The 27390-nt window shown below is 34.8% G+C and overlaps 1 protein-coding gene across 2 annotated transcripts in view; it reads right to left on the bottom strand.

Moving 5' to 3' along the window:
* Positions 1–27390, bottom strand: part of HCFC2 (host cell factor C2) — a 40999-nt gene that overhangs the window by 10035 nt on the left and 3574 nt on the right. For both annotated transcript variants that reach the window (XM_055336486.1, XM_055336485.1), the window contains exons 4-14: positions 20111–20319; positions 19229–19313; positions 17066–17172; positions 16768–16956; positions 10893–11060; positions 10336–10388; positions 8671–8842; positions 5008–5211; positions 4374–4447; positions 1929–2066; positions 19–204 (exon numbers count right to left, since the gene is read on the bottom strand). In XM_055336486.1, the coding sequence (XP_055192461.1) occupies positions 19–204; positions 1929–2066; positions 4374–4447; positions 5008–5211; positions 8671–8842; positions 10336–10388; positions 10893–11060; positions 16768–16956; positions 17066–17172; positions 19229–19313; positions 20111–20319 (1585 nt within the window). The remainder of the gene's footprint in view (positions 1–18; positions 205–1928; positions 2067–4373; positions 4448–5007; positions 5212–8670; positions 8843–10335; positions 10389–10892; positions 11061–16767; positions 16957–17065; positions 17173–19228; positions 19314–20110; positions 20320–27390) is intronic.

Here is a 27390-nt window from a genome sequence, read left to right on the forward strand (position 1 = left end):
CTTGACCTGACATCTCACCTTTGAAATTCTGACTGCAGAAGGAGCTCCAGGAAAACCGGGAATACAAGTTTTAAATTCACTGATTTTGCTGAAAGGGCCTATTCCACAACCATTGATGGCAGCAACCCTGAATCTGTATCCTGTGCCTGGAACAAGGTCTTGTTTCTTAAGTAAACTGTAGTCAGGTACGTCTGCATTTCCTATCTAAAATGTAATATATGCAAAAGTCAAAAGGTGCAATTAGTCATTTTTTCATTAAACAAGAAAACTTTAAAAGAATGAATTTTGTTTTAAGGTTCTAAATCACTTTTATATCCATTTTTTACACATGGAATAATCCTTCCAATCCAAAAGCAACTAAGCCCATAAACTGGTGATTCTTACCCAGAGGAAAAAGTGCTCTTTCCAGTTAAAAACCACTGATTATAAAGAGAAATGTAAGCATATTCTGCACATGAAGAATATGAAGGTAGAAAAACACTGACAACCACTATAAACAAAGTAACAACTATCCATGTAAACTTAGAGTACAGATCTCAGAAGAATTACTCTCAAATAGTCTAACCAGGAACAATGACAGAAAAGTGACTAGCATGTAGTATATAGCATTTTAAAAATTAATATTCAGTAAATGCTGAATAAATGTTAAATTACTGGACTGCATACTCTGGGTAGGAAGTTCATAACATTCACAACTTTCAAACAATGTTTACATGTTCTCCCTAACTCTCACTGTACCACCATGAGACTGGTAGTGCTAATGCATCATTCCCATTTTTAAGGGAGCTATATCATTTTTATTTTATAGATGAGGTAACTGAGTCTCAGAGAGGTTAAATAGGTGACTTGTCCAAAGTCACACTGTTGAGCACAGGAACTAATAATTCAAACCAAAGTTTACTGGTTTTAAATTTAATGCTCTGTTTTTCTTTTGGGGAAAAAGAGGTAGTTATTAGTCCTTAGATATGTTATTTCCTTATATGTGAAATTAAACTACAGCCAGAAATTTCATTAGGTATAATACTAATGAATTATTTAGCAGGATTTCTATTTTTGTCAAGAATTGGAAGAATTCTGTATGAAAAAGATATCAAAAGTAATACTGGAGAAACTAAAATGTAACGACAAATGGTAAGTTCTTCATTTGTCCAGGTCTAAGCAATTCACTCTCTGAAATACCCCATGCCAAAAAGAAATTAGTTCAAAGTACTTTGGAGCTGTCACCTCCTTCATAATTCTAAGGGTTAACGTCTCTTTTATATATATGAGTTTTTCTTTAAGGGGTTTCAGAATTAAGTGAAATTAGATTGTATTCAATAACATACAAGGGCTTTTACATTTTTTAAATTGTGAAATCGAGAATTTAAAAAATTCTCAGTAAAGGGATGCCTGGGTAGCTCAGTTTATGGTTAAGCATCCAACTCTTGATTTCTACTCAGGTCATAACATCAGATCTCAGGGTCTTCAGATAGAGGCTCCACATTCAGTGGGGAGTCCGCTTCTCTCCCTCTGCTCTTCCCCTGATGTGCACACTTGCACACATGCTCTTTCTCTCTCTAAAATAAATAAATCTTTTTTTAAAAAAATTTCTTAGTAAGAAAAAAAATGCCCCATCCTCTAAACACACCAGGTTACAAAATTAGAGATATTTTTGAAAATCCTTATCTATACTGGCTAGGCCATATAATTTATGACTCAGAATCGAGCCCAGTGATTGTATAAGGTTTTTTAAGTGACCTGCTTATGATATGTTCCATAAGAAGTGCCTTAAAAAGGAATACAAGATAATGAGGCATATAAAATTCTCAATTACAGATTGTAAACAGATCCCAATTTCATGCATTCAAGCGATTTGAATCAGGGTTATAAAAAAAGACCTAATTCGTGAAACTTATAACCCACAGCGTGGGAAATATATCAATAGCTACCTTTGAGATGCTTTGCTTTCCTTTTGGCAGCAAATAAAACTGGCTCACCAAAGCTGTATTATTTTTAAAAATTCCTACATCACACCACTGTCGTTCTCCTGCTTTCATTGTGGCCACTGGATTTGAAGGAGTCTCCTTCTAATTTCAGAGAAAGAAAAATTTGTCAGGACTCTTATTGTGCATATAAGACACTTCAAGATTTAATAAATCCATGCAGTGATTTACAAGTAGGTATATGGGTAAACACCACAACATTAATAGCTCATAAGTAAATAAACTCTTAACAGATTAGGTCAACTGACAGTGAAACAGGGATGCCAATTCAAACACAGGGAGTGACAGGCATTCTCCAAGTCAGTAGCTCTGTACTATCAACCTAGCTGGAGTTAGCATGCTTTCCAATCAGTGATATGTTAAAATGCCAGCTGTTTTATAGAACATTGTCATTTCAGAGACTCTCTCAGAAAATGTAATCCCTTTAGTGTGACATTATACCTTGCTCCAGAAGGAGCAAATAAGGAAAAATTCATTCCAAGCTGGCTTATTCCTAGATTCAAAAACAACTAGCAGAAATTCAGTGATCTTTGCACTTGAAATACCTGGGATTCTCCAAACCTAAAAGGAGAAAAAATGTTCAAAACTAAAATGCAATTTGAATATACTTTAGTATATACTAAAGAGGAGCAGATTAAACAGTTTTACATTCTTTACCTTGCTTTAAAACAAATAAACTTCCTCTACCTTAAGCTACTTTTAGTGATAAGGGAATACTTATCCCTGGAACTAACCTTTTTAAGCCATCTTCTTTATAAATGAGACACTGTTTCCAGAAGCTCAAAACAAATGTGCACTTCAGTTATTTATTTCTGTCTTAAATATATAATAGCAGAGGTACATGCTTATAATTCACATTATTTGTTATTTAAGCTATCACACATGACAAAGTGAGCTAACTAGAAAAGTCTTTTAAGGTTTTTTTTTTTTAAAGGAATATCTTTAAACTTTTCATTTTTAAAGTTGTAAAAACTCTCTTCAACAATTTTTATAAAACAACTGGCTCCAACTGAAATAACAAATACCATTCTGGCTGATGTGTTGCAAAATAGATTTAGGAGAAAAAAGTTCCCTTTAATAATTCCTCCCTGAAGAGAGTCTAAGAGCACTAGGGCTTAACATTCTGGAAAGATGAATGCTGAAGAAGGTAAATATATGATCAAAATCCATAAAATAATGATTGAAAGAAAATTAAAACTACAGACAATTCCTGAAGATTCTAAGAGGTAAAATTTTTTACTATTTATTTCTTTACTTTTTTATTGGAGTTCAATTTGCCAACATATAGCATAACACCCAGTGCTCATCCCACCAGGTGCCCCCCTCACTGCCCATCATCAAGTCACCCCAACCCCCCACCCACCTCTCTTTCCACTACCCCTTGTTCATTTTCCAGAGTTAGGTGTCTCTAAGAGGTAAATATTAAGTCAAATAAAAACTCTTGCTCATAGCAATAAAGTTGAAATGACTGATAATTTTAAAATAAATTAAAAAGTATATATACACATATGTATGACCCTTATATTTACCTCACTATAACAATTGTGGTATATTTGTGAGGTACATACTGAGCATTTTAAATTTGGTGCCATGCAGACCAATTTTGGCCTTTCATAAAACAACCCAAAGTCAGAGATTATTGGGCTACCCTGTAGGTATATCTAACCCCATACTGCAATATTCTACTGTTCTCCTAATAAGTAGCTAGCAATAGGGTCATTAGTTTTATATTCTGTAACGTGTCCTTTTACTCATTAACGTAATTTGTGTGTATACATATATATGTACACACACACACAGACATGTATTTCTGATTATGAAAGAGCACATTTAACTATACAAAAATACTGAAGGTCTAGAGAGGAAAGTAAAACTTATCTGTGGCCGCACAGCCTGCAGAGAGTTATCTGGTATTGTAGTGTGAATTATGTGTGGACTCACATGAGAGTGAGAATGTATGTATCGGGACACCCGGGTGGCTCAGTGGTTGAGCGTCTGCCTTGGGCTCAGGACGTGATCCTGGGGTCCTGGGATTGAGTCCCACATCGGGCTTTCTGCAGGGAGCCTGCTTCTCCCTCTGCCTGTGTCTCTGCCTCTCTCTCTCTGTCTCTCATGAATAAATAAAATCTTAAAAAAAAAAGAGAATGTATCACGTGTATTTTTTAATAAAATCGAGACCACAGTGTATATATATGTGTTTATGTGTATAATTTTTTATGCACCTTTTTTCACTTAACATTATATTGTAAACATTTCCCTATTCAAGCCTTCATTTCTCAATCTCTGGCAAGTCATTACTAGAGGACACCAAAGAATCTTTTCATGAATTCATGCTGAAGTTGCTCAGAATTCCACCTGTAAACACATATGATCTTCAGGTCATATACTTACAGAAAATGGCATCGCTGTAGCATGTGCTTCTACACGGCTGATCTTAGTTGCAGGCAGCGCACATGCTTCATCAACTAAAAACCAAACAATTCATCATGTAAGACTTATGTAATCACTTATCAAACAGACACATTAAAATATAATTTATAAACATACAAAAAATAGCCAGAAGGAGAAAGGCACAATAATTAGATATGAACCCTCTAACTCGAACTAATCTACAAAGTTCATTTCTCAAGGGTTTGATGACTAGCTAGAACTGTAGAGAACGTTTACCAAAGATGAAACACAAGTCCTACTCCAAAAGAATGAAATGAGAATTTACAAAAACAGAAATCAAGCTGGGAGAATTGTTACTCCATAGTCTAAAGAATGAATCTTTTCTATGGGGAAAAAAATTTGCTGAATATATTCATGGTAGGAGAATACATTCTGAATGTATTTCAGTGTGTGCTGATTTAAATATTTTGTGGAAGGCGGCAGAGTATATTACAGAATAATTTTAATTAAGTGTTTTATCTGTTTATATATAATTCAATCCAAGATGAAATGCAATCCCCATCCAAACAAATAAGCCTGATGGATTTATATACAAAAATGGTTCAAAATACAGTATGCGAAATACATTTCAAACCTTCAGATTTGGTACTGAATGTTGTTAGTGAAGTTTCATCTTTAACAACTGCCCCATTTGTACTGGATGATTCAGTTTTAATGGTCTGCTGGGTTACCATAGTTTGTGCGCTGGAAACAGAACTGGATACAGAAGTTTCAGGGACTACTGTTCTTAAGTCCAGGCAACTACTTAGAACACCTATATATGCTGAAGTATGAGGACCTAAAATTAAAGTGAAAAGATCAATTATTAACATAATGCCTGCAATAAATGTGCCATCTTATGGTTCTTGTCATACAATTCTTCGTATTTTCAATTTTAAAATTATAAACATGAGTACCACTAATGTCATTCGCATGAATTAACCACCAGCCATAAAATGTTTAGAAAAATAAAGTGCACTACATAGATAACAGATGTCCAATTTCTCAGCTCTTTTGTCCACTCTAAACACTGCATCATTGCTCTCGGACTTTCCCTAAATCATAGATCAAATGTTTTACTTACCATTTTAGGGAAAAATATAGAAGTCACATGTCTGTGATATTATGCCCAACCTTTCTGTCTTTTCTTCCATTTCAGAGGATGAACTGACCTCTCTGTTGAGAAAGGATAATCTATCCTCCTGTGCTCTTGGTCTCATTTCTTCCCCATATTTTGGGACCCTCTTTCATCAATCAGTCCTCTCTCTCAGGGTTTCCAGATTCTTTTTCATTAGTAGTTTTTGGCCCTCAATCCATAAACATTATCAAGTCTCTCAAGCAAACAAACACGCAACTTCTTTGACTCCACAAATCTCCCATTACCTTTGCCCCTCGCTGATTCCCTTCAGAGCAGTCTCTACTTCCTTGGCCTCCTCAAACTTGGTCTCTAACCCACTAGGTTAATGAACCGGCTCTGGCAAATGCCAATGGTTTCTAGGGGATGCCTTTTTTTTTTTTTTTTAGGGGATGCCTTTTGATTTCTATTTACTTGACCTTTTTTGCAATGTAAACAATGCTGACCACATACTCCTTTTTGAAGCTGTTTCTTTCTATGACTTATAATTACTCATTCTACAATACTGAAGATTTACTATTTACAGATACTGTACTTGTCTCTACAATGCTGAAACAAAGCGGGCATGGTTAATACCTCATTAACTTATAATGATGTGGTAGAGACAGACATGCAAACACAATAAATACATAGTCACAATCTGTGATGCCTGGAAGAAACAGGACACCAATCTCTGGTTCTTTTCCTGACCTCCTAGCAACCCCTTTTCAATCTCTTTAGCTGGTTTCTTCTCTTCAAATGACTCTTTAAATTCCCAAGCCCTCTCTTATCTTCATTGACACATTTTCCTTTGCTTTAACTACCATTCACAAATCATACATCTCTCAAATATATATGTCCTGGGCATTGTGCCAGGCACTAGGAATCTCACAGTGAACAAGTCAGACAAGGTCCCTGCTCTTGTGGAGCTTATATTTTAGATACTCTTAACTTTTTTTTTTTTTTTAAGATTTTATTTATTTACTCATGAGAGACACAGAGAGAAACAGAGACATAGGCAGAGGGAGAAGCAGGCTACCTGCAAGGAACCCAATCCAGGACTCGATCCCAGGACTCCAGGATCACACCCTGAGCCAAAGGCAGACTCTCAACCACTGAGCCACCCAGGTGCCTTTAACTTCTAAGTTGTACTTCCAGCCAAAACTACCACCTAGAGTCTACACCTAAGTATCCAACTGCCTATTAGAAATCTTTACCAATATGTTCAAGTGCCTCAAAAACACTAAGTTCAAAGTTGAACTTACCTTTCCCCCACGTCTGTTCTTGCTCTTACATTTCATCTTGATAAAGAGTACCGTCATCCACTGAACTTCCAACCCCAAAACTGGGAGTCATGGTCCACTCATTTTTATTTCACACATCCAACTAGTTTCCAAGGCTAATAAGAGATGCTAGGTTCTAAAAGCCTGAGAAATAATATATTATCTCCTCTCCATCCTACCCACTGCTTTAGTCTGTGTCTCTTACAGTCCTAAAAGAACACTTTAACAGGTCCCCCAATCATTTCCTACTATAGTTCTTCTGATAGTGAGGCCAGAGTTTCTTTCTAAACAACTACTCGTGTCACTCTCCCACTTTGGAAACATATAGCTTTTCAAACTACAGAGAAAAAGTCCAATCTCCTGTTAACCTGAGATTGGGTAGCCATTCTTTCACATATTTGAATGTCTTTGATCTGCCAGATACTATCACTGTACAACCACTCTAGTTTTCACATTTGCTCAGTACTAATTTTATCCAAACTGCTTTCTGACCTAGGATTTAGAGTACATTAAGATTCTGAAATCTCAAAGCTCCTTTTGTTTTTAAGAGTATAAACTTCTTTATAAGACAGACATAAACAAAAATCATTATAAGAAGTAGGTGCCTAGAGTGGCTCAGTCAGTTAAGCATCTGTCTTCGTCTCAAGTCACGATCTAGGGATCATGGGATCAAGCCCTGTATTGGGCTCCCCACTCAGCAGGAAGTCTGCTTCTCCCCTGTTCCTGCCACTCCTGTTACTTATACTCTCTCTCTGTTTGAAGGAAGAAAGGGAGAGAAGAAGGAAGATAAGCGGAGACCCAGGACCAGGCTTTTATAATTTTGACCAAATGATTCTATCAGAAAATCAAGAAAACAACACCTCTCCTTTTCTACATATAATGAAATGAGGAAAAATATTCATGTGAAATAAAATTCATCATGTTAAGTTTCCATCATTGAAGAGGATTTAGATTTATATCAGCTGTCAAGATTTTATCAAATTAAAAATACAATCAGGGGCGCCTGGGTGGCTCAGTCAGTTGAGCTTCTGCCTTCAGCTCAGGTCATGATCCCAGAGTCCTGGGATCAAGCCTGTGTCGGGCTCCTGGCTCAGCAGAGAGCCTGCTTCTCCTTCTCCCTCTGTTATTCCCCCTGCTTGTGCTCTCTCTCTCTCTGTCAAATAAATAAATAAATAAATAAATAAATAAATAAATAAATAAATAGAATCTTTAAAAAAGAATACAAACACATGTTTCTATGTCACAGATATATCTATCACAATGAGATTTATAAAATTTATATAAATTTTTATATAAATTTCATATATTAAAATCAGGCATAATGCTTAATGTATCTCAAATGGCACGAGGATACTCAAATGAACTCATTTTAAACATAGGGTTCACTGAATTACAAGCTGTCCCATGAATGTAACCAACAGTTCTTATAAATGAACTATCTTTCTGAGAATAATCCAGTTACTTGAGAAACAAATATTTACTAAGTGGCTACTATTAACCAGACATGGATCTGGGTGCTAAGGAAATAAAGATGAACAAGAAAATCCCTGCCCAATGATTTCAGATAGTTCTAAGTGCTAAGAAAATACAGTAATTGAAGAGGGACAATGAACACACTGGCCAACTTCAAATGTCATACAAAAGCTTGCCTCGCCTGAATTCCATAGCTCATTAACTAAGCATTTCTATTCAGGTTAAGTAGTTCCTTAGTACCCTGACATCATTCTAACAAGGGTCAATACAGTAGGTTTATTATTATTTTGAAAATGGATCAAAACCATGTAACATTTATTTTTCCAAAGACTAAAATTCCCTATTATTATAAAAAGCTTTAGCTTTATTTAAAACGCCATCCTTATACCTTCATTTTTCCTTAGCACATCCACGACACAACTATTATGATTAGAAGCATTAGCTGCCAAAGATGAATGCAAAGTGGCATTAGAATCACTTGATGCTTTGAGATCTGGTCTGTTTTTCACAGAAGTTCCTTTCAGAGCTGTGTGTTCAGTTTTTGCACTGTTATCACTGACCTATAAGAAATAAAATAGCTTACTGTAGCAAGCAATGTTCAATTAAATTGAAATACATGTAAAAAACCAAGAAAATAATTTACAACTTAAATGCTTTTGAAAATAAATTTACCAAAAGTATAAAACAGTTTAAATTATACTCTTAATTTGTATAGGGCTATTCTTTAAATTTTACAATAGTTTAAGAGAACAATTTCTTCACTTAATCTCTATTCTCAAAAGACCAGTTCTGAAGGGGAATGAGAGGGTATATTTTGAGAAAAAACAAAAACAAAAAAAAAAAAAACACGACATTTTTATAAGTGGTAGTTAATATTCAAGTAAATATGTATGTAACAAGGAGACAACATCAAAGCTAACAAGCTTAACATTTTTGTTAAATTTTCTTAACAAGGTCAATATGGGTATTAAAGATCTGATGACTCCTAAAAATAAAATCTCAGTTCAAGCAAATGAACTATTCTGTTTGACTAAGTTTTCCAAAGAGAGATTACTATTTAATACATACACATACCAATATTCTTTACCATTAAACATTTTAGATAGGAATCTTCTAACTCTGTTTCTGTCTTCTTATATACACTATAATGAATACACTTAAACTTTTTGATAATTCAAGTTATCAGTGTGAATATCAGTTACTATATAGCAATATTTAGGGTTCTACTGAGCCATAAAAGTGATCTGGCTTCATTCAAAAACCCCAATATGTGGCTCCCTTTTTACTTACCTGTTTTTTGTTACTTTTTTATCTCTCTCTATCTTAATTATCAGTTAGAACTCTAGAGTCAGTTATAACTTCTTATGGCCTTAAAGATACTTGTCCATAACAGGCATATTCAGAACACATGCACTTATACCTATCATTTTCCTCGAAAAGAATCTACTGTATATTTAAGTAGCAGTTTGCCATATAAAACCAGTGTAAATTTTAGGAAGCTTGTTCATTAGTCTTTACAAATACCTATTGTGAAGCACTTCATAAACAAAAAATAACCTCACGAACATCAATGCTCAACTTAGCAACTCATTCTTTGGTCAACAAAGCACATAGTAAAGAGATATATTTCACATTCCATATTTCAATGGATATGGAAAATTTAAAATGTGTGTGATATTTACAAATGTCAAAATACAGATTTCAAGATACTGTAAGTATAAACTATAATGGATTAGCCTCTGATGCTGTGTAATGAAGGTTGACTTTAATCTCTTGGTTAGGGGTTCTTAATGTAGGCTACTGTCATAGTGATCTATGGAGTGTTCCTTAAAACCAGAGTTACCTGGGCATCATCCTAAAGTTTCTGCTTCACTAAATCTGGGGAAAGGCTTAGGATTCTGTGTGTGTTTGTTTTTTAATCTCAGAGGTGATTCTAACATGCAGACAGGGCTGAGAACCTCTGTCCTAGGGTAATATACTAAAAATATTAATAAAAATTGGGATTCTAACCATAAACATTCATTTACCATCATAATTTTTTTTTTAAACTTACACTGTTAGGAATGGTGCTATTATTGCCTTGTCTGTGAGGGTCCATTCTGACTCCTGTAGGGATAAGAAAGTTCAGACTGACACGATGCTCTAAATTAGCTTCAAAAAAATATATTACAATTAAGGATTTCTAAAAAGTTATGTATTAAAGGTTAAAAAGTAGTATCTTTATCAAAGTTTATCTATTTTAATAGCTTGCTTAATAGTTGACTACAATCCTAAAAGTACATGTAAAATCAAATGTTTTTACTAAGTGCCTGTTACTATACAAAAACACTTTTGAAAAAAGCTGAAATACTAATGAAAGCTAATTAAAACCATCTCCTGAAGTCAAGTAGTATGTCAAATTAAGAAAGTATATCAGAATGAACTGCAGAAAAAAACATTCCATCCTACATATCTATGCATTCTACCACATTATAATGGTAAGACAGGTAAGCTTCAGAGTTGAAATGCAACCTATTTGATTTTTTAAATTAGGCCATAATCACTGGTTTTCCTGCAGTAACTTTTTAAAAAAAGCATGAGCATGCATGCTTTAAGGTGAAATTATGTTACCTTGCATATTTGGTGCTGCTGAAGAATCTGATGATGCAGCTTGGTACGGCAAGTCTGTATTCAGCTGCAAAAGATAGCCCTCAACTGTAGGCACTTCATCCCATTTGACATGGAAAGAGTTGGTAGTGGCTTTGATCAGTTGTACTTGTGATGGTGCCGGTGGTTTCTCTAAAGAACAATATTGATATTAAACATTGGTGTTTCAAATGTATCAACAGTTTGCCTATATAGTTTGTGTGGGCCTGGGGCTTGGAAAACGTTAGCAATGAGTATTTCATCTGTTTACTAAGAGAGAGAAAATTTACTCAGATAAACATAGCTATCGTAGGTCAAATGAAAACAGTTTGGGGTTCTGATTCTATTTATTTATTTAATTCCTTGTACAAATAGCTCTACAAACAAAACAATCTGGTTCCAAGCTATTTGAGTTATTAGAATCAGAAAGAAATGTTTAATCATAGCAGTGAGGGGGAGAAGGGAACCAAGTATTTTATAGTTAAAGCTACATTATTTTACCTTCTTTGTAAGTTTTTAATTTTATGAACCAATTTTCAGCCAATAGCATACATGTTAGAAATATTGTCAATGTTACCAAAGATAATTTGGACATGATATTTAGGAAAAACATAACTTCTTCAAGTTAATACACTTTTTTTTTTGTATATTTTATTGGAGTTCAATTTGTCAACATATAGCATAACACTCAGTGCTCATCCCGTCAAGTGCCCCCCTACACTCTTATCAAAACTTGTACTACCCCAAACAAATAATTACTTTGGTATTAAATATTACCAACATTTCCAAAATTCCAAAACAAATACCAATCATAGACTTTTAGAACTGGGAAAAAGAAATTAACCTGAAATTATTTCTACAATATCCTTGTTGTCTTTTTGTTTACCTACCAACTCAGGGAACTCACAATTCCTGGAGGAGTACATTCCATCTTTAGACAGGTATATAAGAAAAGTAATTCTTCTAATGAGTTGATTATCTATAAGCTATAATGTAATTCTTATAGAACTACTAGTCTAATACCTATCTCTGTATCTTTTAGAGAAGGGGTCAGCAAACTGGCTAGCTTATGGGCTGTTTTTGTAAATAAAGTTTTATTGAAACACAGCTGCGATCATTTGTTTATGTATTAGTTATGATTGCTTTCATCTACAACAGCAGAATTGCATAGTTATAATGAAGACTATATGGTCTAGAAAGTCAAAAATACTTACTACCTGGCTCTTTACAGAAAAAATTTGATGACTGTGTTTTAGAGGATGAGTAAACACAGTTCCTTCAACTATTCCCCATTTGGATTTCTCCATAATCCTATTCATAGTCCAGTTTATGTTTCTTAAAGTAAGACAACCCATACAAGCAAACAAGAAGACAAGTCCAAGAGGTACACCACCCACATAACAGAATTTACATGAAGAGAAAATAGAGAAAACAGAAGGGTGCAAATCAATGCAATAAATTAAGAAAATTTCCAGAACTAGAGAACATGAGTTTCTAGATTGAAAGGACTCACTGAGTACTCAGCACAATGGGTTAAAAATAGATGCACAAGGCACATCACCATGAAATTTAAGAATAGTGGGGACAAAAAAAAAAAAAAAATCCTGAAAGCTATCAAGGGTGAGAGGGAAGATCACATTTAAAAGGAACAAAAATTAGAAGTGGTTTGGGTTTCTTTTTTTTTTTTTTTAAAGATTTTATTTATTTATTTATTCATGAGAGACTCAGAGAGAGAGAGAGAAAGAGAGAGAGAGAGAGAGAGAGGGGCAGAGGGAGAAGCAGGCTCCATGCAGGGAGCCTGATGTGGGACTTGATCCCGGGACTCCAGGATCATGCTCTCCAGGATCACGCCCTGAGCCAATGGCAGGCGCTAAACCACTGAGCCACCCAGGGATCCCCGTGGTTTGGGTTTCTTAACAAAAAAATGGAAGCTTGAATACAGTTTAACAATGCTTTCAAAATCCTGAAGGGTAATGACTTCCAAAGTAGAATTCTATTTCTATGCAAATGGCCAATTAAGTGTAAGAAAGACGGAACATATTTCCAGACAATGTGAAATCTCAAAATAAATTTATCACCTATGCACCCTTTTCCTGGGATGTGTTCCACAAGAAATGAAACAATAAACTAAGGACGGGAAAAATATGGGATCCAGGAAACAGGGAATCCGGCACAGGTGAGAGGCAAAAGATATCGCCAGGAAGATGATGAAGGGAGACTCCAAGATGATAGCTGGGCTTGATTTGTGGAGGACAACCATCCCAGATTGGAGCAGGAGAAATTTCTTCAAGACGATGAAATCTGATACAATATCTGATGCATCTAACCATAATGAGAGAAGATTTAAACAAATAACACAGTATGGATTGAATTAGTGGTAGATACATACAAGTCTATAATAAACAAAAGTGACAATTATTAATCCATGGTAAATAAAAAGTTATACAAGAAAAGTTTCACAAAATTCTACATGGCTCACCTGTGAACAGTGTTTATATGGTCATAAGGTAAACAATGAATACTCATCTAACAAAATTATGGTATAACCATATTGAGAGAATGGGGGTAGGAGAGGTGTATAGGAGAGAGGTGAGGAATGGTGGAAAGAAGAGATAAATCCTTAATTTCCATAGTAAAAAGTGAGCATTTTATGCCTAAACTGAAAAAAATCAGGATAACAATATATGCATGTTATATGGAAAGATGGAAGTAAATACCAAAATCATTGTTTAATGGAGTTGAAAGTAGATGCTTGTGAAGCAAGGAAAATGAGAGGAAGGTGGGAGCAAAGGACTGCTATTTTTCAAAAAAAGCCTTATGGAATTAATCACTCTTTTAAATGTTATCAAATATAAAGATTAAATAAAGTGGAAAAAAAAGCAAGATGAAGAGCCTTCATTTCTCCAATCCCCCAAATTAATGCTAATTTACCGAGAAGCAAAATCTAAATTTTGACCTTATGATTGTGGCCATGATTACTTTTAGATAGATATTCACGTCTAAAGAAAAGGTTTATGGAAAAACTGGCCAGTCTATAATTTTTAACCTTCTAAAAGTTACAGATCCCTTAGACAATCTTCTGAAAGTGATGTATTCTCTGCCAAGAAAAATTTATACACACACATTTTTCTTTCAATCTCAGAGACTGAAGTTTATCCTTGGACTTCAGGAAATAACTCCCAATTTCAAAGATGCATCAGTAAGGTGGATTTTCTAGATTTCTTTCCTGCTTGCTAGTATGTGCTTCTTCCATAGAAGATATTTTAGTCTCTAACTTAGTTGTTCCATTTATTACTTTTTAAATTAATTTTAAAATTAAACTGTTTTTACATTACCAAAGCAATACATGCTCCTGAGGAAATACAGATTAAAGAAAAACCTTTCAGAAAATGTTTAATCTCACCTTTTATTTTTTTATTATTTTTTAAATCTCACCTTTTAGATAAAACTTTGGTACACAATGTATCCTTCCAGATTTTTCTGTTTACACCCTTAAAAAAAAACCTGGACTCATAAGTATGTTTTATAATCTTCTCTTCTCATGTAACAATGCACATTACGTCTCCAGATTTGATTTCTCTACTGGTCTCCAGATTTCTTTATTCATCGACTATGTTTTTGATCTCCTTATTTCAAAATTAGCATAGTCTAAATGGAACTCTTTCCTCCACAAACTGGTTTTTTCCTCAGTCTTCCCCATCTCAGTAAATGGAAATACCACCAAATTACTCAAGCTAAAAACTTCATCCTCCATTCTTCTCTTTGTACCATATGTCACACCCAATTTAATCAGTCGGTTCTTTCAAGAACTCTAAAACATATTCTGAATTTATCCACTTCTACCCATCTCCACTGGCACTGCTGTAGTCTAAGACTTCTCTGGCTCCTGTGAAAGTCTCCTAACTTGTCTCCCTGTGTGCACTCTTGCCCACCTTCAATTTATTTTCCACACAACTGCAGTGGCCATTCCAAAATGTACATCAGATCACAACACATGTCTCCTTCAAACTAATAAATAAACTATCTTTGTACTTCATAACCTAAACTCTACCACAATGTTCAAGGCCTTACATGATCTGTCGTGTGGTCACTTCTCTAACCTCCATTCCTATGTTCTCCTTTTTCAATCAGCTCAAATCTGTTCCCAAATGTGCCATATATTCCTAACGCAGGGCCCTGTACTTGCTGTTGACTCTTCCTACAGTGTTTCTCTCCCAGCTTTTTCCATGGATAGCGTCTTCTCTCTATTTGGATTATAACCCAAATGCCATCTCATATATACCTACTCTGAAGTTAACCTCATTTCTCCATTCCAGTACTTCCCATCACTATCTCACTGTTCTATCTTACTATCTTCCCATGCTTACCAGAAACGGAACTTATTTTATTAATTTGTCTGATTAGTGCCTGTCATCCTGCTGCCCACATTCTAAGAATATACATTCTTAACATCAGGGACATTATCAGTCTCTCATTGCTGTAGCATTTCACATCTCAGCATGTAAAACAATTTAGAACAATTCCTGATAGGTGTCAATCAGTAAATATTTCTTGAAAAATGGATAAGTTCTGTATTTAAAATTCTTTCATGTTCTAACTCTTTTACAGAAATCCTTTTAGGGTCACCCAGGGAGCTCATTGGTTGAGAATCTGCCTCTTAAAAAAAAAAAAAAAAAAAAAGAGAATCTGCCTCTTGATTTTGGCTGTGGTTGTGATCACAGGATCGTGGGATTGAGCCCTATCTTGGGGCTCAACCACTCAGCCAGGAGTCTGCTTCAGATTCTCTCTCTCCCTCTCTCTACTCCACCCCATGCTCTCTCATGCTCTTTAAAAATAAATAAATAAATCCTTTAAAGAAAGATTTTATTTATTTATTTAGAGAGAGAGAATGCATGAGAGGGGTGAGGGGCAGAGGGAGAAGCAGACTCCCCACTGAGCAGGGAGTCTGTTGCAGGGCTTGATCCCGGGACTCTGGGATTATGACCCAAGCAGAAGGCAGACTCCTAACCAACTGAGCTACCTAGGCACCCCTAACTAAATCTTTCTTAAAAATCTTTTTATTTTGGAGTACTTTTAGATTTATAGAAAAAAAAATGCAGAGTTCCCATATACTCTTTAGTTTCCTCTAATGTTAACACATTTGTCAAAATTAAGAAATTAACACTGGAGTAATACTATTAACTACAGACTACTCATATTTCACCAGTTTTCTAATTAATGTGGGGTTTTTTTTGGTTCCAATCCAATCTAGGGTACCACCCTGCATTTAGTCATTATGCCTCCTTCGTCTCCTCTGATTTGTGACTATTTCTCACTCTCCTTATGTTTCATCACTTTTAAATTTTTGAAAAGTACGGTTCACATATTCTGCAGAATGTCTAGGATGTTCCTCAATTTGGGTGTGTTGGTATGTTCTCATAGTGAGAGTAAGGTTATGGGTTTTGGGGTAACACAGAAGTGAAGTTTCTTCTCCTCACATGATATTAGAGGCAGGGGTAAATGATTCAACGTGACTATCACCAGTGATATTAACACTGACTACTCGATCAAGCTGGTGTTTTCCAGGTCTTTCCATTGTTAAGTTACTATTGGTCCCTTTTCATGTTCTGTGCTTTGGAAGAGAGTCACTAAATCCTGTCCTTTACACTCAAGGACAGGAAAATTAAGAAACTCTCCTGGGGAGGAAAAAAAAAGATATTCTCCTGGAGTGGGAAGTATCTACATATAATATTTATTCCATTCATTTTTAATTATGGAAGAGAGACGCAGTGGCATTTACACTAAATCTCAAGAGACATGCAGTGCTCAAGTATTTATTTACCTGAAGGAAAATTTTTATTTACTGAATACTCTTACCTACCAGTATCAAGATACCAAAGATCCTTGCAGCAAACTTGACTATTCAGTGCTTTTTTGTAGCCATCTCTTCCACTCCAAAAATACAATCGAGTGCCAATTGCAACAGCACAGTGTCCAGCTCTTGGTCTTGGTCTTGAATTTTTTTTATCTTCCTGAGAATCTGATACCAGGGTGGTCCACTCTGCTGTATCTATAAGATAGAAATATCCATAACTACTCTATTGTTCTTAAAAAATAAAGTAACAAAAATGATTTTATTAATAAATTTTATTTCAGTTAGTAACTCTTAAAATACTCACCAAGATTTAGGTAAGAAAATGAACTAGTACATCTCCACTCACAATCATGAGGTGAAGTCTCAATATTCTCCCCCTTATGTGGAACCCATCCACCAAAAATGTACATCCTGAACAACAAAAAGAGAGAACATAAAGTGGTTGATTTCTTTACTAAAGCTTTAATTTTTTTAAGATTTAAAATACTAACAATAGACTTAAATTTCTTATTTGTCGACTCAAAGCTTCAGGACTACTCACTTATCATGATCAAGATAATGGGAATAAGATAATGAATAAAGAGGCCTCCTCTGAAGAGTTTACAATTTCATGAAGCAATACAGAATCAAATTATTTCTCTACAGCAAGTTAAAATGGGGAATATTTCACTTATTTTGAAAATCATTATGTATAATATACTCAGTGTACCTCAGTCAGAAAGACAGTCAAATGATCTATGACACCTAAAATCAAATTTGGAGTTGTATGCATACAGTACCCAAAGAGGATTAAATCTCTTATAACTTTGGTCACTGATATCACTCAAATAAAATACTTTAAACTATGTCCCTCAGGGCCCTAAGGGTTCTTGAGACATGCCTAATGGCTGCTAAAGGAGAAAGGTTCATCAGGTAGAGCTTAGGGCCCATGTGACCTTATGCCAACAAGAGAAGCTCTATTTTCTTTCTATTTAACATATTAGAGTTCCAATGGAAAAACTACATTTTATAAAAGGGTTCTGATATTCTAAAAACTCTATCTTAAAAAAAATTAAAAAAATAAAAACTGTATCTTACTAAGATTTTTTATGGCTATTTTTTTAAACAAAGTAGAGTATTCATTTTTTTCCCCCCAAAGACGTATTTATTTGAGAAAGAAAGAGAAAGGACCAAAAACATGGAGAGGGAGAAGCAGACTCCCTGCTGAGTGGGGAGGCCAATCCGAGGCTTGATCCCAGGACCCTGGGATCATGACCTGAACTGAAGGCAGATACTTAACTGAATGAGCCACCCAGGAGCCCTATTCTTTTTTTGTTTTTATTTTATTTTTTATTATTTTTTTAAAAAAGATTTTATTTATTTATGACAGAGAGAGAAGCAGGCTCCATACAGGGAGTCCGAAGTGGGACTCGATCCCTGGTCTCCAGGATCCGGCCCCGGGGTGAAGGCGGCGCTAAACCGCTGAGCCACTGGGGCTGCCCCTCTATTTTTGTTTTTAAAGGTTTTTTGTTTTTTGTTTTTTTTTATTCACGAGAGACAGAGAGACAGAGAGAGAGAGAGAGGCAGAGACAGGCAGAGACAGGCAGAGGGAGAAGCAGGCTCCATGCAGGGAGCCTGACGTGGGACTCAATTCTGGGTCTCCAGGATCAGGCCCTGGGCTGAAGGCGGCGCTAAACCGCTAAGCCACCCAGGCTGCCCAGTCACTCTATTCTTAAAAAAGAACTAATGAGGTTCTAGTTGTTTCCTAAAACATTACTTATAAGAAAAAGTCCCTACACAAGGAAAATATTTAATTAAATTCTATTTACACAATAATGCACAAATAGGGAACTTGTTGATGACAGTAACACCTTTTATGGAGTGCTCATTATGTACCAGACACCATTTGAAGCATTTCATATGTATTAATCCATTTAATCTTCAAGACAACCTTGTGGAATAGGTTTTATTATTATCTATATTTTATATGTGAGTAAATTGAGGTGCAGATTAAATTTCCTTGCCCCAGATCATACATGACAAATACCAAAACTGGAGACTTGAATTCAGGCGATCTGGTTACAGAGTTTACATTCCAACCATAATGACACCAAGTTCAATCATCAAGCATACATACTGAGTACACATCTGAATACAAATCAAGCATTACCAAAAATAAGTAAAACGAAACACTGAGTTTGGTGTGTCAAACCTGGCAATGGAGGACAGATCAGTGTCACAACACTCTGCCTCACTCTTACTACCTACTCTGAGCAAGGCACTGTAAGAAATATACAGAAATATAAGAGGCAGCAGGATAAGAAATTGGCACAGTAAATATTTTAGCTTCTATAGGCTTATAATTTTAGCTTTAGTAAACACAATAAAATATTATTAAATTCAATAATCTATTGCTAAGAAATTGGTAGCACTGCTCTGTATCTTTCTTGAGTTGGTTTAAAAAAAAAGTGGAAAACAAAAACCATACTTGTTTCCTATAACACTGGCTGTATGAAGGCTTCGTGGAAGTGGCACTGTCCCTTTAGTTTCTGGTTTTGACCAAGACATAGTTTCTAGAAGTAAAAATAAGTATATTAGCAATTTGGTTTAATAATAGCAATTTACCTCACCTTGAAGAATTTAAAAAAATAAAAAGGGACTTAACAAAAAGAAGCAAAAGTGTTTCAAAACCATTACACGAACTTCATCTTAAAATAAACATTTCCAGCTGACATAAATAGCCAATTATAGTAATCTATTTATATTTGAATGTTAGTATTTGTAATGGAGAAGTGTGTTTAGGGTGCCACCAACTTTGAATTATAACCAGACTAGGGATTTTAACATTTTAAGTAAGAACATACTGTGTAGAAGGTAGTCAAAAGTGAGACACACCTACCCTCCACTCACTCACTTCTAGGATCTCTTTAAAAAAAGCTAGCCATGTTTTTTTTTATGGACCAGCCATAATGTTATTAATGCTACATTTCCTGGAGACAGAGTAACCATATAAATTTGATCATCCCCAAGAGGGACACTTTATAGAGTGATAATTGGTACTACTGAAAATTACACAGGACAATAAGCATAAATCAGGGCCATCTCAGGCAAACCATTACATATGGAGACCCTACTTATAAGGAGCACAGGAGAGTTACTGTCATAAGCCAAACATTCATTTGTTTAACTTCATTGATCAGCAACCATGTGCATCATATCTCTGTTGTTCCAGAGCTGGCCACAAGTGCCTTCTATAAATTTAAATGTAACTCAATAAACACTGCAATCAAAAATATTTTTCCATAGCAATTTTTATATTTGCCTTTATCAATCATAACCAATTCCTGAGCCTAAATCAAGGTAAGCTTACCTAAGTCAAGTTGCCATAGATCATCTAGGCGAGCACCACACATTCCACCAAAGACATACATTTTAGGACTTCCAGAATCTTTTTTGCAATATATGACAGCTGTGTGGGATTCTCTTGGAGAAGGCACAATCCCTTTAGTCACTGGAATGCTCCAACCCACAACACCAGAACCATGCTGTAGCTCCAACTCATAGAAATCATTCAAATATCTAGGATATCATGAAATAAATTAAAACATTAACATAATATATACCTTTTATATGATTTTTGTTTCTATTTATAAAGATCATATATACATATTGTGAAAAATTCATATAGTCAGAAAAGCATTGAGAGAGCAAAAACTCGTTCCCTCATTCATTCAACACATATTTATCAAACACTACTCTTCTGGGGTGTCAGTAGTGAATAGAAGAGATTTTTAAAAACATTCCTGTCATCCTTTAACCAACACTCTTGTCTATTACAGCTGTGATAGTTTCAAAACAAAGCTGCAAATCTTCTGACACTCTTCCCATCAGGAGGTGGGGTCTATGTGTCCATCCTCACTCTCCATTCTGGGCAAGCCTGTGACTGCTTCAACTAGAGTTTGGTGAAATGACACTAGATGACTTCCAAAGCTTGGTCACAGAAGGCAGCTTCACTCTAGACACTTGGTTTTGGGATCCTGAAGCACCACGTAAGTCCAACTCCCACAAAAACACCAAGTGGTGTTTATATGTGCAAGTGGAGTGGAAGTGTCATAGGATGACAGCCCCAGTTCAGTTCAGCCTTCAGTCATCTCAGTGGAGGCACCAGATGTGGGAGTGACCATTCAAGCCTTTACATCTTAGGCCTAGCCATCACTGCTGTGTCCTGTCTGAATGCCTAATGCAGAGTCTCCGAACATAATAAATTGTTGCCATTTTGCATCACTAACTTTTGGGGGAGTTGACTACATGGTACTAGATAACTAGGACAATCACTATTGGCAATAATTGCTAAATATCCTCTGACCTCTCTCTCTCTTTAGACATCCACATATATATAAGTGAGACATATTACAAATGTTCCTTTGTAACTTTTTTTCTTTTAAAACATTCACACTATAATGTAGCAAAGCTCTATGTAGCTTTTTTTTAAACTCTAGAAACTGGCATTAAATTTTTCATCTGTGGGGCAGCCCCGGTGGTGCAGCGGTTTAGCGCCGCCTTCGGCCCAGGGCGTGATCCTGGAGACCCCAGATGGAGTCCCACATCGGGCTCCCTGCACGGAGCTTGCTTCTCCCTCTGACTGTGTCTTTGTCTCTCTTTCTCTCTGTCTCATGAAAAATAAATAAAATTTAAAATTAAAAGAAATTTTTTTTCATCTGTGACATGGATGTTTCCAATGTTTTGAGCAAAATAACTTTTATAGGAATATATTTCCTATCAATTTATTACTCAAATATGAGGGCAAAATTAAAACACTTTAGGACATATAAAGTTTCAAAGTTTAGGGGTGCCTGGGTGGCACAACTGGTTTAAGTGTCTGACTCTCAATTTCAGCTCAGGTCACGATTTCTGGGTCATGGGATTGGGTCTGTGTTGGGCTCCCTGCTCAGCACCAAGTCTGCTTTAGACTCTCCCTCTCCTTATGCCCCTCCCCACCAAAATAAATAAAGAAATCTTAAAAAAAAAAAAAACCTCAGAATTTAGCCATAAAATTGTTTTGGGAGAAAAATGATTCTAGATATTATTCCAGAAAAATAAAAAGAAATCCAAGAAAGAACACACTGAAATAAGAGAAATGGTAGTACAAAGAAACCAGTAATTTGTAATATGCTTAAACTGATGCTTATAAAGTATGGTTGTGAGGTCTAAATAATCATTAATAAAGACTGACCAAAAAATTAACTTCTTAGAGTTACTATAATCTGGAATAAGAGTCAAGAATACAAGGAACATATGGGAAAAGGGGATAAGCAAAAGACGGTAAAGACTAATCTATTCTCAAAGATGACAAGATCTTTTCAGTTTAAATGTATGTGATAATTTCTGAGCAACTACTAAGGCAAGCACGGAATTAGCATGTTTAGCTTTCAAATCATTAGAAGAAAAAAATAGTAAATCAAGAAAAAGGAAAATGAAACATAACCAAAGCATAGTCTATGGAAAGCATAGACTAATAAGATGGTTAGGGGAAAAATACTATAAAACAATGTCAAAAGAAAGACACTGTAAAAAAAATTTGGTACGTATCACAGAAAAAGGTAAAATTTTCTTAATGTAACACGTTCCTACAAAATCAAGATTACAACCAATCACACAACAGATAAATAAAAGGACATAAACTGACAGTTCACAGAATGAGAAATAAAAGTTGTATATAACACAAACACAAATACATACACAAATATTCAGCCTCATTACAATTTTTTAAAATCAGCAAATGCAGGAAAAGGCAGGGGGTTGGAGGTAGAGAAGCAACAACAAACAGAATAAATGGAAAACAAAAAACAAAGGTAAGAAAAAACACTTCTCTCAAGGGCAGGAAGTATATAAGGAAAACAAAATAAAAGAACCCTGAAACCAGCTATAAGCAATTAACAGCAAGGATAATACAATACTATTTTAATACTATGCCACTGATGTGGCATAGACTGACACAGATCAGAATGGATGCCAGCCAGTAAGCTATACTAGCTCATAGTGATCAATGGTTATTCCTATTTACAAAAGATAAGTCTACAACAAAATCATACACACAGGTTGAAAAGTAGATATAGATGGTACAAACAGTAAATTCACAATCATACTAGGTTTGAACATTGTCATTCAGAAGCTGATACAATCCAGACTCACAAAATAAAAAAGCTTTGAATAATAATGTAAAACAGTGATTTAATAAAGAACCTTGTACTCAATCAATCAGGAACTTAAAATCTTTATGAACACCTATGGAGTAATCACAAAAACTGACATACACCACAAAGACAATCTCCAAAAAAGAGAAATCCAACAGATCACATATATATTTTTTTATATCACATATTTTTTAATACAATATAATAAAACTAAATATTAGCAACAATAACAAAACTTTCCCTTTGGAAAGTTTTACAAATTTATGTCAAATTACTTTTGGGTTAGAGTTAATGAAAAGTAGTAACAATAAGAGTATTATATATCTAAACCTATGGAATATGGCCAAAGCCATAAGCAGAGGAAAATTTGTAGCAATTAATAGAAAATAAAACAAAAAATATATGAATAGGCATTCAAATTACTAGAAATTAGAAAAAAGTTAGAAAAAAACATCAAAACTATTAAAAGTTTAAAAGAGGGGCACTTGGGTGGCTCGTCGCTTAAGTGTCTTCTTTTGGCTCAGGTCATGATCCCTGGACCTGGGATTGAGCCTCCACCACATCCCACTTCCAAACACGTCTAGCTCCCTGCTAAGCAAGGGAGTCTGCTTCTGCGCATCTTCCTTTGCCCCACTTGCCCACTCAGGTGGGAGCTCTTGTGCTCACTCTCTCTCTCAAATAGAGAAATAAAATCTTTTTTTTTTTTTTTTTTATTTATGATAGTCACAGAGAGAGAGAGAGGCAGAGACACAGGCAGAGGGAGAAGCAGGCTCCATGCACCGGGAGCCCGACGTGGGATTCGATCCCGGGTCTCCAGGATCGCGCCCTAGGCCAAAGGCAGGCGCCAAACCGCTGCGCCACCCAGGGATCCCGAGAAATAAAATCTTAAAGAAAATTTTTAAAAGAAGTTATAAAAAAAATTAAAGAAATGGAATAAAGAAAAAAGTGAAAAATAAAAATAAATCATTAATAAAACTGAAAAATGGTTCTTTGAAAACACCAAACCACTTATGAGTCTGATTAGAGAAAAGACAAAAAACATTTATAAATGAGAAAAGAGATTGTGACTACAGATAGAGATTTTAAAAGTATACAGAAAACTGTCTTTTAATTTTTATCAATAAATATAAACATCTAAATAAAATGGGTGTTTTTCAAGGAAAACATAAATTACCAAATGACTCAAGAGAAAGTAGAAAATCTAAATAGATCAATAACTATAAGAGATATTGAAAAGGTAGTCAAAGATCATCTTCCTAAATTATACCAATCTCAGACAATTATGGGAAATTTCTACTAAATATTCAAGAAATTGTTATTTAAGCATAAGATAAAAGGCTTCCTGAAATCGCAGAACAGAGCCCTGACTGTGTTCCTGAGAATAAGAGAATTCTGATACTCAAATCAGATTAGGACACCACTACCCTAAATAAAGTCAATATACGAAAAATCACTAGACACTATAGAGAATATATAAATGTTAGCAAATGAATTCAGCAAAGTATGAAAATAACACTGTAATCCAACAAATTGGGGTTTAACTACAAATTTAAGATGGCTTATATTTCAAAACTTAATAATTCACACAACCAATGGACTAAAGAAAAGAAACAGTAAGTTCATTTCCATGTCAGAAGTGAATATGAACATCCACCTTTGGTTAAAATGAGAGAGAATAAAACTAATTAGAAAACTAGAAATCTTTTAAAACTTCCTTAATCTGATCAAAGGCAAATATTAGAAACCTATAGCAAACATCACAATTAACGACAGAAAAGTAAATATATTAATAAAACAGAAGAGTCTTGAACAAGAGTTGACATTTTTTTTTTGTAAAAAGCCAGACAGTAAATATTTTACAGTATGCAAGTCACAACTACTCAACTTTCCTCTTTTAATATGAAAGCAGCCAGAAACAACATGTAAATGAATAGGAATGACTGTGTTCCAATAAAGCTTTATTAACAAAGACAGAGCATAGTTCATAACCCCTGGTCTAGAAAGCCTAGAAAAAGACCCATTTATATGAGGATTAAGATATGATAGAGATGGGACTTCAGTGAAGAAATAAATGGTTTATTTAATAAATGGTGGTAGAGAATTGGAAATCCATTAGGAAGAAAAAGTAAAAATCCTCATAATAGTCACAAAGATATATTCTAATATATTAATATTTTAAACATAAAGAACAAAGCTATGAATGCACTGAATAATTTTGGGGTAGAAGAATCTTCCTAAAGCACAAAGCAATTAAAAATACTGTCAACCCTGATAAAACAAAAATGAAAACACTTTTTAAAAAAGGCAAATAGAAGACTTGAAAACTTATGGATTATGGTGATGGATACACAACACAATAAACTGACTGAAATCACAGAATTGTATGTATAAAAAGGATGAATTTTATCATATAAAGTTTATGTTTTAACTATTCAAAAAGGAAAAATAAAGATATGAACAATTTCATAAAAGGAATTGCAAATGTCCAATAAGCATAATCAAGCTCATTATCAGTATTTATTAAGATTTTTATTTATTTATTTGTTTGTTTATTTATGAGAGCAAGCAAGAGTGTGCATGAACACGTATGGGGAGATGTAGTGGGAGAGGGAAAGGACAAGCAGACTCTGCACTGAGCCTGAAGCCCAACATGAGGCTGGATCTCATGCTCCTGAGATCATGACCTGAGCCAAAATCAAGAGCTGCACATTTAACTGACTGAGCCACCCAGTTGTCACACTCATTACTAGTTTTTAAAAATAAAAATAAATCCACAAAATGTATTTCACCTATTAGTTTGGCAAAAACTAAGAAGAATGAGACAATTCGATATTGTTAAGGGGGTAGGCAGACCTGCACACTGCTATTAGGAGTATAAAATTAAAATGGCTCTGTCTCTTTGCAGGTTGATTCAGGAATCTCTAACAAACTTGAATAAATATATTTTGACCTCATTCCCACCGATTCCGTTTACAAGTATGAATCCTACAATCCAGTTAAGCATGTGACTCTTGATTTCGGCTCACGTCATGATCCCAGGAATGTGAGATCAAGCCCTGCAACCAGCTCCATGCAGGGAAGAAGATTCTGTTGAAGATTCTGTCGCTTCCTATGCCCACCCCCTGTCTCCTCACTTTCTCCCTTTCTCTCTAAAAAGCAAAAATAGTCATACTTGTGCAAAGACTGTAATACCAAAAAAGTGGAAATATTTAAATGTCTACCATTTAAATGGTTAAGTAATTTGCAAAATTCAGACTACTTTTCAACCATTAAGAAAAAAATAAGGTCAATTTTTATCTATTGCCCTAAAAGATCTCCAAGATACACTGTCAAAGGAAAAAAAAAAAACAACAAAAACAAACAGGAAACACCCAAAGTTGCAAAGCAAAAAGAAAGATCCCACTTCTATAAAAAAGAATACATATCTGTGTATGATCAGATCAATGTTTCCCACCTCCCCTCTCCTGCTAGGCAGAACACTCAGCCTAGGATGGCCAACCAATGGAATGTGAACAGAAATGAATCTGCTAGCTTTAACCAGAGGCTTTCAAAAGCACTACATCTATCTATTGCTCCCTCAAGCAGCATAAACTTGAGAAGCTTGCCCATTATATATAATAAACTAAAAAAAAAAAAAACTGACTAACATATGATACATGAAAAAGGTTCTAAAAGATATACATCAAATTGAATTATGTGTTTGCTTGTGTTGGAAGACAATGATGCTTTGAGAAAGAATTTTGTATACTTTCTAATTTCTTAAATTTTTTACAAGTCTATATCTAGAAAAAACTGTTTAAGGTAAGGATGAAAAAGACATGGCTAGACGTAAAAGTATCTGGGTTATAGTATGTTGGGATAAATTTTTTTCCTTTTCTCTAGTTTCCAAGTTTCCCATGATATCTTATTTAGTGTTATTTTTTTAAGGTTTGGAAAAAACAAAAAAGCTAAGACTAACATCAATGTAATGTCGGTAATATGCTGATGGCAACCTGCAACTACTTTGAAAATGAGGCCAAGGATCTTATTTAGCCATCATCATGACACTGAAATGCTGGTATTCAATAACTCTTATTTCACAGTCAAGGAAAACAGTATTAGATTACTTCCACTAAAGGACACCCATGGTAAGCAGTGAATTAGAAAAGTCTTTCAGATTCTAAATCTCCAAAACGACAATGTGATCAAAACACTATACAAAAAGAGGTAGTGATTAGTTCTGTTTGGAAAAAGGGGGAGAGGATTGTTTCAAAAAGTATTTGCTTGTGTGAACTACCATAACAACTTCCTGTATGAAAAGTGGATATGACAGCCTTTATTTTATAGTGACATTTTTGTCACCAAATTCCCAGAGACATCTAATTTGAAAATAATCATTTGTTATTTTCATTATCATTTATGACAAGTAAAATACACTATGGCTCAATATATACAAATAGGTTGCTATAAACAATTA

This window comes from Nyctereutes procyonoides, unplaced genomic scaffold (assembly GCF_905146905.1).
Source record: "Nyctereutes procyonoides isolate TBG_1078 unplaced genomic scaffold, NYPRO_anot_genome, whole genome shotgun sequence".
Classification (NCBI taxonomy): Eukaryota; Metazoa; Chordata; class Mammalia; order Carnivora; family Canidae; genus Nyctereutes; species Nyctereutes procyonoides.